The sequence below is a fragment of the Geotrypetes seraphini genome, chromosome 2 (assembly GCF_902459505.1).
Source record: "Geotrypetes seraphini chromosome 2, aGeoSer1.1, whole genome shotgun sequence".
NCBI lineage: Eukaryota > Metazoa > Chordata > Amphibia > Gymnophiona > Dermophiidae > Geotrypetes > Geotrypetes seraphini.
This window is the reverse complement of record NC_047085.1, coordinates 98,448,253-98,461,848: the sequence shown is the minus strand read 5'-3', so window position 1 is coordinate 98,461,848 and position 13,596 is coordinate 98,448,253. Positions and strand designations below refer to the sequence as shown.

Genomic DNA, 13,596 nt, shown 5'->3' with positions numbered 1-13,596 from the left:
CATTATTTTCACTATATGGACATTAGACTATTTATGAGCGTTTTTCAACAAGCACATTTAATTACCTTTTACTCCAAAATGGTGCAATGATAGATTCTGTAAGAAGCTCTTTAGGGGTTTGTACCCCACATCGAGTTTTTTCATTCCATCTTGGATTCTGAGCGCCACTTAAGTTTAAAAAGGTATTTAATGTACTTTTTGGTTGTTCCTTCTTTGGTTTTTTTGCATTTGACGCAATTTTGGGAACACATTCTTTTGTGAATATTACCCAGTTGTTTGTATTGGACAGTTGAATAATGACCATCTAAAATTTAAACAGCTTAAAATTTGTCCAGACATTGTGTTGTTAGGTCACCGTTTAGCCACTAATTGGGTCCAGGTTTTCTTTTTTTTAACAACATGTAGGTGATTAGCACCTGATGCTCAAGACCTTTTGAATGTTGACTTGGGAGATGTGGTCTGAAGCCAACAGTCATATCTTGGAATGCTGCAGTGCAGAATTTTATCAAAAATTCATATTAGACTGGAGAGATCTAGATTTGCACAGAGAGGCTATAAATCGAACTACAGTAAATAAATAAATTAATAGTATAGGAAAGCTTAGTAGACGTACACACAGGTGTCTTAATTAGCATGGTGAATGGGCTAGTGAACCATAGAGAGCAGTAGCAAGTCCTAAAAGCCACTCTAACCACTACATTTATAATGGAAAGTGTGAGTCCACCAAAACACACCCAAAACTCTACTCTACTGCCTTATAGGTGCCACTTGTAGCCATAAGGGCTCTTGGGGTAGTAGACAGGTGGATACTGAAGACTTGGGGGGGGGGGTTGAAGGACTCACAATACACTAAAAGGGGGGTGCTGGTGAAATATGTACCTGGCACCCTTTATGTGAAGTTCATAGCAGTGCTCTCTAAGATGCCTCACTGCCCTGTTGGGATGTCTGCATAGCCGTTCCATTATGATGTTGGCCCCTCCCACATCCAAATGAGTTTTGAGTTTTATTAAAATTTTGATAAAAACGCTTATAAGAAATTTCTAAGTGATTTACAATTTAAAAATAGGCTTATTTTGGCTGTTTTGAACATGAACGTTTTTGTATTTGAAAATAGCCAAAAAAGTTATACATCCTAACGGCCAAGACATCCAAATAGGTCATTTTCAAAAATAAATAAAAAATTGGATGTCTTCCAGTTTCAAAAATGGATGTTTCCCTGCCCCGATATTTGGATGTCTGTGGGATACAGACAGACAGATGCACTATTGAAAATGCCCCTCCATGGGTTTGGTTTTGCAACTTGGCTGTACAGAGCATGCCTATGGAGATGTTACACCAAGCTGTAATAAGCACTAATGTGTGCATAGGACAGAAAAAATGGCCTAATAGAGGATGCACTTAAGAGTTCTACATTAAATTTATCATCTGCGTGCACTAAGTGAGCAGTATTTATTTTTCAGAGGGGGGTATGTTAGGATTGGAGAAGAGGCATGGATGCACTCTTCAGTTAGCATGCTGACATTACTGATGCACTAACCTACCCCCCAACCTTTTACAAAACCTCAAAAGCATTTTTTAGCGCCAACTCGCTGAATGCTGTGTGCTGCTCTGATGCTCATAGAGTTCCTATGAACGTCGGTCACAGCATGGCGCATTCAGCGCTAAAAAATGCTTTTACAGTTTTGTAAAAGGGAGGGGGAAGGGTCATATTCTATAAATGACACCTACATTAGGCACCCTAATTGCATGTGTGTAGATTTGTGTGTATGGTTTATATTGGAAAGGGATGTATATGTGTGCAAGATATTATTAGGTAAGGCAAGGGTAGAAGAGAAATGCGCATACTTTAACTAGCTAATATGAACGATTATTGTCAACCCTACCTTACACATCCCCAAAACATCTTGCTATATTCTACAAGCTATTTTGACATAGCCATAGCTATTAATCTATGGTTATATTTTGCTCTTTCTTGAAATTTTGTGTACTTTTTGTTTAAGCCTTTTATTATTCAATGACTTACACCACTGTGATTTTGCATAAATCTAGCATTATTTATAGCATACTTTGTTAAAGACATTTTTATAAATTGTTATTAACAGTGCATAATGATAGCAATAATTATAGTAATGGAAATGAAACATTTAATGAAAAAATATGTTTAGAGGAGGACATTGTTTCCTTATGTTTGATTGTCCCTATTTTCTTTGTTCCTTCATCATTTCATAGAAATAGCTGCAGCAACTATACAAGTGTCTGAAGTTACTTATATTAAAGACTGGAAAAGTACAGTTACTTACCGTAACAGGTGTTATCCAGAGACAGCAGGCAGATATTCTTGACTGATGGGTGACGGCACCGACGGAGCCCCGGTACGGACAATTTTAGAGTGATTGCACTCTAAGAACTTTAGAAAGTTATAGCTAGGCCGCAACGCGCGTGCGCGAGTGCCTTCCAGCCCGACAGAGGAGCGCGGTCCCCAGTTAAGATAAGCCAGCTAAGAAGCCAACCCGGGGAGGTGGGTGGGACGCAAGAATATCTGCCTGCTGTCCCTGGATAACACCTGTTACGGTAAGTAACTGTGCTTTATCCCAGGACAAGCAGGCAGCATATTCTTGACTGATGGGTGACCTCCAAGCTAACAAAAAGAGGGATGGAGGGAAGGTTGGCCATTAAGAAAACAAATTTTGTAAACCAGATTGGCCGAAGTGTCCATCCCGTCTGGAGAATGCATCCAGACAATAATGCGATGTGAAAGTATGAACTGAGGACCAAGTAGCAGCCTTGCAGATTTCCTCAATGGAAGTTGAACGGAGGAAAGCTACAGACGCTGCCATAGCTCTAACCTTGTGGCCCGTGACAGAACCTTCCAGTGTCAGGCCCAACTGAGCATAACAAAATGAAACGCAAGCAGCAAGCCAATTGGATAGGGTGCGTTTAGATACAGGATGACCCAACTTGTTAGGATCAAATGACAAAAACAGTTGAGGAGATGATCTGTGAGGTTTGGTGCGTTCAAGATAGTAAGCCAGAGCACGTTTACAGTCCAAGGTATGCAAAGCCTGTTCACCTGGATGAGAATGAGGCTTTGGAAAAAAAACAGGTAGGACGATGGACTGATTAAGATGAAAGTCAGACACAACCTTAGGGAGAAACTTTGGATGTGTACGTAGAACCACCTTATCATGGTGAAAAACAGTGAAAGGTGGATCAGCCACTAGTGCATGCAACTCACTGACCCTCCTGGCAGAAGTGAGAGCTATGAGGAAGACCACTTTCCAAGTGAGAAATTTGAAATGTGCTGTGGCCAAAGGTTCAAAAGGAGGCTTCATTAAAGCGGAAAGAACCACATTGAGATCCCAAACCACAGGAGGGGGCTTGAGAGGTGGTTTCACATTGAAAAGGCCCCTCATAAATCTAGAAACTAAAGGATGAGCCGAGAGGGGTTTTCCATGAACCGGCTCATGAAAAGCAGCAATGGCACTAAGATGAACTCTGATAGAAGTAGATTTAAGGCCAGAGTCAGACAAGGAAAGAAGATAGTCCAACACCAGTCCCACTGCTAGAGACATGGGATTATGGTGATGTAAGAGGCACCAGGAAGAAAACCTAGACCACTTCTGTTGATAACACTGAAGAGTGGCCGGTTTCCTGGAAGCATCAATGATAGAACGGACAGGCTGAGAAAGGAGAGAATGAGCCGAAGTCAGCCTGAGAGAAACCAAGCTGTCAGGTGCAGAGACTGCAGGTTGGGATGCAGAAGGGAATGTTGATGCTGAGTAAGCAGAGAAGGAAACAGTGGAAGAGGTATGGGTTCCCTGGAACTGAGTTGAAGTAGAAGGGAGAACCAATGTTGCCTGGGCCACCGTGGAGCGATGAGAATCATGGTGGCTTGTTCCCTTTTGAGCTTGAACAATGTCCGCAGCATGAGCAGTAGAGGGGGAAATGCATATAGGAAGAGACTGGTCCAATCCAGGAGAAATGCATCGGGCGCCAGACGGTGAGGAGAGTAGAGTCTGGAGCAAAACAGGGGCAGCTGATGGTTGTGGGGAGCTGCAAAAAGATCCACTTGAGGAGTGCCCCATTGAGCGAAAATGGACTGAAGAGTCGAGGGATCGAGAGTCAAGTTTCAAGTTTCAAGTTTATTAGGATTTTATATACCGCCTATCAAGTTTATCTAAGCGGTTTTTACAATCAGGTACTCAAGCATTTTTCCCTCTCTGTCCCGGCGGGCTTACAATCTATCTAACGTACCTGGGGCTATGGAGGATTAAGTGACTTGCCCAGGGTCACAAGGAGCAGCGGCCATTCGTGAGGTTGGAGAATTCTGCTGAGATTGTCCGCTAAGAAATTCTGTTCCCCTTGAATGTAGACAGCCTTCAGGAATAAGTGACAAGCTGTCGCCCAAGACCAAATCCGTTGGGCTTCCTGACACAACAGGCGAGAGCCCGTTCCTCCCTGTTTGTTGATGTAGTACATTGCAACTTGATTGTCTGTGCAAATGAGTAGTACTTGAGGAAAGAGAAGATGTTGAAACGCCTTGAGGGCATAAAACATCGCTCGGAGTTCCAGGAAATTGATGTGGTGTTTCTTTTCCTGGGCAGTCCAAAACCCCTGAGTTTGGAACTCGTTCAAGTGAGCTCCCCAAGCGTAGGGGGAGGAATCTGTGGTGATGACTAGTTGGTGCGGAGGTAGATGGAACAGCAGACCTCTGGATAGATTTGAAGATGTCAACCACCAAAGAAGTGACTGTCGAAGAGACGAGGTCACAGATATGTATTGTGAACAAGGATCCGTCGCCTGGGACCATTGGTTCACTAAGGTCCATTGAGGAGTACTCAGGTGGAGACATACGAAGGGGGTGACATGTACTGTCGAAGCCATGTGCCCCAATAGCACCATCATGTGATTCGCAGAGATGGTAATCTGTTGAAACACCTGCTGACAGAGATGGAGGATGGCGTGAAGGCGGTTGGATGGAAGAAACGCCCTCATCAGAACAGTGTCCAGAATGTCTCCAATAAATTGAAGTCGCTGGGTCAGAATGAGGTGAGACTTGGGTAGATTGATTTCGAACCCTAACAGTCGAAGGAAGTGAATAGTCTGATTGGTGGCAAGCAGAACCGCCTGAGGGGAATGAGCTTTGATCAACCAGTCGTCCAGATAAGGGAAGACTTGAAAGTTGTGAGAGCGGAGATAGGCCGCTGCCACAATCAGATATTTGGTGAATACCCTGGGAGAGGAGGCCAGGCCGAAGGGTAGCACCTTGTACTGATAATGATGTTGATTGATGAGAAAGCGCAGATATTGCCTGGACGTCAGATGGATAGGAATATGTGTGTAAGCCTCTTTGAGATCGAGGGAGCATAGCCAGTCGCCCTGAGCGAGAAGAGGGTAGAGGGTGGCAAGAGAGAGCATTTTGAACTTCTCTTTGACCAAACATTTGTTGAGATCTCTGAGATCTAAGATGGGTCTGAGGTCTCCGGTCTTTTTGGGAACTAGAAAGTACCTGGAGTAAAATCCCTGACCTCGCTGATCTTGAGGAACTTCTTCGATGGCATTAAGAAGAAGGAGGGATTGAACCTCTTGAGCAAGAAGGAGGGACTGAGACTTGTTGGAAGCAGACTCTTTTGGCAGGCTTAACGGTGGAGGAGTCTGAAAATTGAGGGAGTAACCATGGGCTATGATCGAGAGCACCCACTGGTCGGTGGTGATGACCTCCCATCGAGAGTGAAAAATGGTTAATCGACCTCCTATGGGCTGTGGAAGAGGACAGGAGGGAGGGAGACTGGCAATGCCCAGGAGAAGGAGTCAAAAGGGCTGAGTCGGCTTAGTCTGAGTGACAGGCTTTATGGTAGGCGGCTGTTGCTGACGTGCTTGTTGGTGCTGTTGCCGCTGCCTCCGAGGTTGTGGAGGTTGAGGCTGAACTGGCCGAGCAGAAAACCGCCTCTGATATGATGGCTGCTGTCTAAATGGACGAGGAGGAGGAGGCTTCTTTTTATTTTTCAGCAAGGTATCCCACCTCGTCTCATGGGCAGAGAGCTTTTGAGTGGTGGTATCCATAGATTCTCCAAAGAGCTCATCACCCAGGCAGGGAGCATTGGCAAGGCAGTCCTGGTGGTTCACATCAAGGTCGGAGACTCTGAGCCATGCCAAACGTCTCATCGCTACAGACATAGCCTTGGCTCGGGATGTGAGTTCAAAAGTATCATAGATGGACCGGACCATAAACTTCCTGAGTTGCAGGAGACTGGAAGTGCATTGTTGGAATGCAGGAAGCTTACGGTCAGGAAGATACTTTTGAAAAGAAGAGACTTGCTGAATCAAATGTTTCAGGTAAAAAGAAAAGTGAAACGCATAATTACCTGAACGGTTGGCCAGCATTGCATTTTGGTAAAGTCTTTTACCAAATTTATCCATGGCCTTCCCCTCTCTGCCAGGAGGGACAGAGGCATAAACACTAGAGCCTGCCGATTTCTTGAGGGTGGACTCCACCAGCAGAGATTCATGGGGCAGCTGGGGTTTGTCAAACCATGGAATAGGAATCACTTTGTAAAGCGATTCCAGCTTCCTAGGGGCTCCTGGAACGGTGAGAGGAGTTTCCAAATTTTTGTAAAAAGTTTCCCTCAAGATATCATGGAGGGGTAACTTCAAAAATTCTTTCGGAGGCTGGTCAAAATCCAAAGCATCAAGAAATGCTTTGGATTTTTTAGAGTCAGACTCTAGAGGAATGGAAAGGGTGTCCGACATCTCCTTAAGAAACTTGGTGAAGGACGAGTGCTCTGGCTTACCAGCAGGATCTTGCACCGATGTAACATCCTCCTCCGAGGAATAATCTGCCTCGGTACCGAGGGGATCATCAGAATCATCCCACAAATCAGGGTCCCGTATCGATGAAAGACGGCCCTGAGAAAGTGGGGTAGAAGGTTCGGTGTGCTTGGTTTTGCGTACCAATTTAACAGACCTCATGGACACCGTACCGGGTGATTGTACAGCGGTACGGGTGTCAGAGAACGGTACCGGTTCCGAAGTCGAGTAAGCAGTGCATCGAAGAGACTTCGGTTCCGCCGAGAGAACAGGCATAGAAACAGATTTTTGCGGTGCCGACAACGTCGATGCCGATAAAACAGGCTGTTCGACAATCGGCACCGAAGGCTCAGTAGGTACCGACACTGGAAGGCTCGGAGTCAGCAGAGCCGGGAGCAAGTGTTGTAACTGCTCCTTAAGCTGGACCTGAAGGATGGATGCTATTCTCTCATCCAAAGACGGTCCCAATGGCACCGGTACCGCTTTTTTCTTGCTCGGTACCTGCGGTGCAGCTCGACGCTCCGGAGAAGTCGATGTCGATGAAGAGGCAGTGACTTCAATAGGAGCGGAGCGTTTGCGGGGCCGGCGCGCAGTCTGCAGGACTTGGCTCACTGCTTGTTCGACTGGCGGGCCAAGGACAGTAGGGGATGGCTTCTTAGCCGGCTTACCCATAAGGTGCGACACCGGGGATGGATCTTGCGGTGTCGAAGTCACCGGTGCCGATTTGGAAGAAGATGTCGGTGTCGATGCCGGGGGAACTTCCATGGCGGCACCGAAAAGAATTCGCTGTTGAATTTGGCGATTCTTTAGAGTTCTCTTTTGGAGAGAACTGCAGCGGGTGCACGTTTCTGCCCTATGGTCCGGACCCAGACACTGAAGACACCACTTGTGCGGGTCGGAAAGAGAAATAGGACGTGCACACCACTGACACTTCTTAAAACCCGGTGAAGGAGGCATGAAGGGAAAAACGGCCGTAGCAAAATCGAAGCCCGAGGCTTCGATGGTGCCAACAGGCCCGACCGGGGCTGACCGGAAAAAAGTCGAAAAAAATGGACTTCTTTTTTTTTTTTTTTTTTTAAAGAAAGAAAACAATAAGGTGAATAAATCACGACAAGAAAATAACGCGCGAGCGGGAAGGCGAGAAAAAATTTGAAAAAAATTTTCCAACAGCAGTTGGAACACGCGTCTTCTTAGCTCCATGGAAACTAAGAAACTGGGGACCGCCGCCTCTGTCGGGTGGGAAGGCACTCGCGCACGCGCGGTGCGGCCTAGCTAGAACTTTCTAAAGTTCTTAGAGTGCAATCACTCTAAAATTGTCCGAACCGAGGCTCCGTCGGTGCCGTCACCCATCAGTCAAGAATATGCTGCCTGCTTGTCCTGGGATAAATATTATTATTTATAGCCTGAACTTTATTCAAGGATCTATAAATAATAGCACATTCTTGGTACATTGTCATAAAACACAGTACTTTGCATTATCTGTTGGTCTATATTGGGGATTTTCATGCCTGTCTTGGGGACTCCAGTATATGTCAGATTTTCAGAAAATCTACAGTGTCTGTGCAGGAAATACATTTGCATATTTTGGAAATCTAGTATATTCAAAATTGTCCCATTCAAATTTATTATGGGCATTTTGAAACCCTGACTGACTCTGGAGAAGATTTGGGAAGTCCTGATCTGCATAATTACAACAGAGTTCACTTAAGCGTGTTGTTATAGTCGCAGAATACTATAGCTAGAAAAAAAGAGCATCCCTCCTCCCTCAAAACAAACTCTCTGACCAGATAGAAGTCATTATGAATAAACTTGTTGAAATTCATCCAAATAAATATTTTACTTTTACAGCTTCAACCATGGGGAAGCATATCTAGAGGGGATCCACCTTGAACATCTGTACTACTTTGACATTTCCCCAAACACCCTGGAGATAAAGTTGCACACGGTTTAACATGGCTGAAAAAGGTCCACCAGGGCTGAATAGGAAGATCTCCAGATCTACTCTTTCCCTTCCACCAGAACCAGTGGAGATCATCAGGAGCAAGGCTTGTTCAAGGAGAGTCAAAATCAATGTAGGTGGACTCAACCATGAAGTCTTATGGAGGACCTTGGATAGACTACCTAGGACAAGATTAGGGAAATTACGAGATTGCAATACTCATGAAACACTTCTGGAAGTATGCGATGACTATATCCTGAATGAGAATGAATATTTCTTTGATAGACATCCCGGGGCATTCACCTCCATTCTGAATTTCTACAGGACAGGGAAACTACACATGATGGAAGAAATGTGTGCTCTGTCTTTTGGCCAAGAACTTGATTATTGGGGAATTGATGAGATATATTTGGAATCCTGCTGTCAGGCACGATACCATCAGAAAAAAGAACAGATGAATGAAGAACTGAGGCGTGAAGCAGAGACAATGAGAGAGAGAGAAGGTGAAGAATTTGATAACACTTGCTGTCCAGACAAAAGGAAAAAACTCTGGGACTTGTTGGAGAAACCCAACTCATCGGTAGCAGCAAAGGTAAGATGCAGGATATGTGTAATTGAACCTATTAAGATAACAAATTATAGTATTTACGTGTAGATATGGACATCTTTTCACTTGTTAACATATATTTGAGCGCCACAGTACATCCATATAACATGGAAATTGTAGGCGAATGAAAACCAGGTCTACTATTCAGTGTGGTTTTGGGCTTTAGATAGATGTGAGTTCTATGGACGGAATTTAGGCGGGCTTTGGACGTTCTCAATGCAATCTTGTAAATAGAGTTTAGGGATTTATTTTTGCTTTATTAAGCTCAAAATACATTTAATAAGCTATCACATAAACAGGGCACATCAATATAAACATATTGCATGCCAAACCTACCAGTTTTCTGCCAAACAGCAATGTTATTTGCTAATTACAGCACATGAAAAACACAGCTTTAGGTTTCTTGCTAAAAAAAAACAAAACCCTTTTTTTCTCACTAAACAGTGCTCCAATGAGCTTATTCTTCAAAGAGATGCAACCACATGACATAAATACAGTAAAACCTTGGTTTTCGAGTATAATTCGTTCCAGAAGCATGCTTGTAATCCAAAGCACTCATATATCAAAACAAAATTTCCCCATAGGAAATAATGGAAACTCAGAAAATTTGTTCCACAACCCAAAAACTTTAATACAAAATACTATACGTACTTGTATTGCAAGACCTCGTTCATTTAGAGCAGTCGCTACACTCCTGCAGCGTCAGAGAGAGAAGAACCATCAGCTCAGTTGTGATGTGTGTATACTGTATTTACTTGTATTGCAAGACCTTGCTTGTTTATCAAGTTAAAATTTAATAAAATGTTTTGCTTGTCTTGCAAAACACTTGCAAACCAAGTTATTTGCAATCCAAGGTTTTACTGTATATATATTGCACAGATAACTTTATTTGCAAAAGGGTAAAAACTGAAAAAAAAACAGATAAAGACCTTAGCATGGCTTCTAGTTCATTGCAAATGGAGGTGTGCAGCTGCACACTGGTGACTTCATTGTGAGATTATCAAGGTGCACCTTCAAGGTAGAATGCCACAATTAAAATAGGCAATAATATATTATATTCAGGGAACACATTAATAGTGAGGAAGAGAGTGCCACAGATTTAATTTTAAAAGTGGAGAAAAGACCTCAGTGTCACGGTAGATTAAGAAAAAAAACTCAGTCTTCCGGACAAAGCAGCTTCAAAAATAATTTTGAAGATGCAGACACATCCTCAATCTAGAAAAACTCCACTCTATATAAATTATCTTTACTTAAGTGAAAATATAATCATATAATATATTTTATATATCTTAATATAATCATATAAAGTAATCATATAAATAGCATAATAACTCTGACAGCTATAAAATATTAATCTTCACAAAACTCAAAGCAAAGAAAAAAACAAAAACTTATCTGCAGCAACAGGGTATTCTTCCACAAAATGTGTAAGCAGGGTGCAAAGAAAGAGGTGTTCACACAGGGTCCGAATGTGTTCAATTGCAAACAATGTTCATCAACGGACCCCCTTCAGCAAACTCCCAATTAGAAAAATTAATCATCAAAAACTGCAAAATAATACAGAAATAGTCTTCTAACATTTCATATTACCTTCAGCTTGAGCTACTCGTTTCAAAAATCCTGCTGAGGTCTTTTCTCCATTTTTTAAATTAAATATGTGGCACTCTCTTCCTCACTATTAATGTCTTCTCTGAATGCAATATATTATTGAAAATTTAAGGGGCATTCTATTTGATTGTTTTTCATTTTTTGTCACAATTAAAATAGGAACATGTGCTGGGAGAGTTGTTTGGGATTTGAACCTATGACCTTTGGAAGATGAGCACAGGGCTTTTACCCACTGAGCCACAGCAGCTTCTAGTCAAGTTGAGGGGTGGGGTGTCTCTGACTGCCCTGTGATATGCTACGGTACCATCACATGGCTAGGATATCCTAAGTTCTCATGGTAGGAACTCCAAAGACTAAAAAGAAGCAGCTATAGCTCAATGGGTAAACGCCCTGTGCTCATCTTCCAGAGGTAATGGGTCCAAATTCCAAACAACTTTTGCAAATGAAGTTATCTGTTCAATATATATATATATATATTTATGTCATGTGGTTGTATCTCTTTGAAGAATGAGCTCATTGGAGCAATGTTTAATGAGAAAAAAAGGGTTGTTTTTTTAGCAAGAAACCTAAAGCTGTGTTTTTCATGTGCTGTAATTAGCAAATAACATTGCTGTTTGGCCAGAAGACTAGTAGGTTTGACATGAAATATGTTTGTATTGATGTGCCCTGTTTATGTGATGGCTTATTAAATGTACTTTGAGCTTAATAAAGCAAAAATAAATCCCTAAACTCTATTTACAAGATTGCATCCAAAACCCAGCTAAGTTTCATCCACATCTATCTCAAGCCCTTATCATGCTCAAAAGTATACTTCCTGTCAATGCCTATAAGACCTAGTTTTATAATTGCTATACAGCTTGTTAGCTTCCTCTTTAGCACACTGGTTAAAGCTACAGCCTTCTACACTGGTATTCCTAGTTTAAATCCAACTCAGTACCTGTGACAGAAAATAAATAAATGAAAACATTAAACAGATTTTTTTTTAATGGTCTGTGCCAACATTTTACAATTATAATTAAAAAAAGCATAAATTTGCCATTCTAATAATGTCAGAATTATAACATTAAGGTCACTGGTTGGATGCCTAACTCCCACTTTAAAAAAAAACCAACCTAATTCTGTAAAGGACGTCTAAAAAGGTGGACGTCTACCTGACACTGAGCACTGCTCAGCATTCTTAACTTGATTCTGCAAAGTACGCCTAAGGAGGACATCCAAACTACGCCCAAATGTAGGCGCACTTTGCAGAATTTGGCCCTAGAGGTCTTTCTCATCAAGGTCTTTCCCCAAACAGACTAGAGAGTTGCGCGGGGACAGAAATCCCACCCGTCCCCACCCGTCCCCGCCAAAGTCCCACCCGTCCCCACCCGTCCCCGTGAGGAATCCCTCCGTCCCCACCCGTCCCCGCGAGGAATCCCCTCCGTCCCCACCCGTCCCCGCGAGGAATCCCCTCCGTCCCCGCCCGTCCATATAAACTTCAGAAATAGTTATTTCATTTAATTATGCTACTGAATTAAAGGCTCTGGTAGAAACCCATTTACAAATAAGCAAAAAGACTTTATTAATTTGAAAATATTAATTGGGAAGAATACATACTTTGCAAATGGGTTTCTACCAGAGCCTCTAATGTTTATAAATTTTTATCAACACAACTAATATCCTGAAGCAAAATAAAAAAAAAGAAATATAATTCTTTTCCTACCTTTGTTGCCTGGTTTCTGCTTTCCTCATGTTCTCATTCAATTCCTTCCATCCACTGTCTCTCTTCCTTCTGCATCTTCCATTTGCTCTGTTACTGTGCCTCTCCCTTTCTTCCCCCTTCCAAATTGGTCTGGCACCCATCTTCTTCTCTCCGCTCCCCCATAGTCTGGCATCTGTCTTCTTCCCTGCCAGTGTCTTCTCCCTACTCTCTCTTCCCCATTTCCTTTCAGCGTCCTGCTCCCCCCCATCTTCCCCATGTCCTGTCAGCGTCCTTCTCCCCCCTCTGTCTTCCACATGTGCTTTCAGTGTCCTTCTCCCCCCTCTGCTTCCCCATGTCCTTTCAGCGTCCTTCTCCCTCTCTGTCTTCCCCATGGCCTTTCAGCGTCCTTCTCCACCCACCCCCCCCGTCTTCCCCATGTCCTTTCAGCGTTCTTCTCCACCCCTTTGTCTTCCCCATGTGCTTTCAGCATCCTTCTCCCCCCTCTGTCTTCCACAAGTGCTTTCAGAGTCCTTCCCCCCCCCCCCGCCCTTCCCATGGCCTTTCAGCATCCTTCTCCACCCCTTTGTCTTCCCCATGTCCTTTCAGCGTCCTTCTCCACCCCTTTGTCTTCCCCATGTGCTTTCAGCATCCTTCTCCCCCCTCTGTCTTCCACAAGTGCTTTCAGATTCCTTCACCCCCCCCCCGCCCTTCCCATGGCCTTTCAGCGTCCTTCTCCACCCCTTTGTATTCCCCATGTGCTTTCAGCGTCCTTCTCCCTCCTCTGTCTTCAAGTTCTTTCAGAGTCCTTCCCCCCCTCCTCCCGTCTTCCCCATGGCCTTTCAGCGTCCTTCTCCCCACTCCTTCTCTACCGCCCCGGGTGCAGTACAGCCGGCCAGGTCCCCTTACTTTTGTGGCACTTCCCCGACCGACTGACAACAGCCCCGGTCCGACAAA

General features: G+C 43.7%; 1 protein-coding gene across 3 annotated transcripts in view; it reads left to right on the top strand.

Moving 5' to 3' along the window:
* Positions 1 to 13,596, top strand: part of KCNB2 (potassium voltage-gated channel subfamily B member 2) — a 498,244-nt gene that overhangs the window by 154,755 nt on the left and 329,893 nt on the right. For all 3 annotated transcript variants that reach the window (XM_033935254.1, XM_033935253.1, XM_033935252.1), the window contains exon 2: positions 8,656 to 9,338. In XM_033935254.1, coding sequence (XP_033791145.1) covers positions 8,760 to 9,338 — 579 coding nt within the window. In that variant the 5' untranslated portion in view covers positions 8,656 to 8,759. The remainder of the gene's footprint in view (positions 1 to 8,655; positions 9,339 to 13,596) is intronic.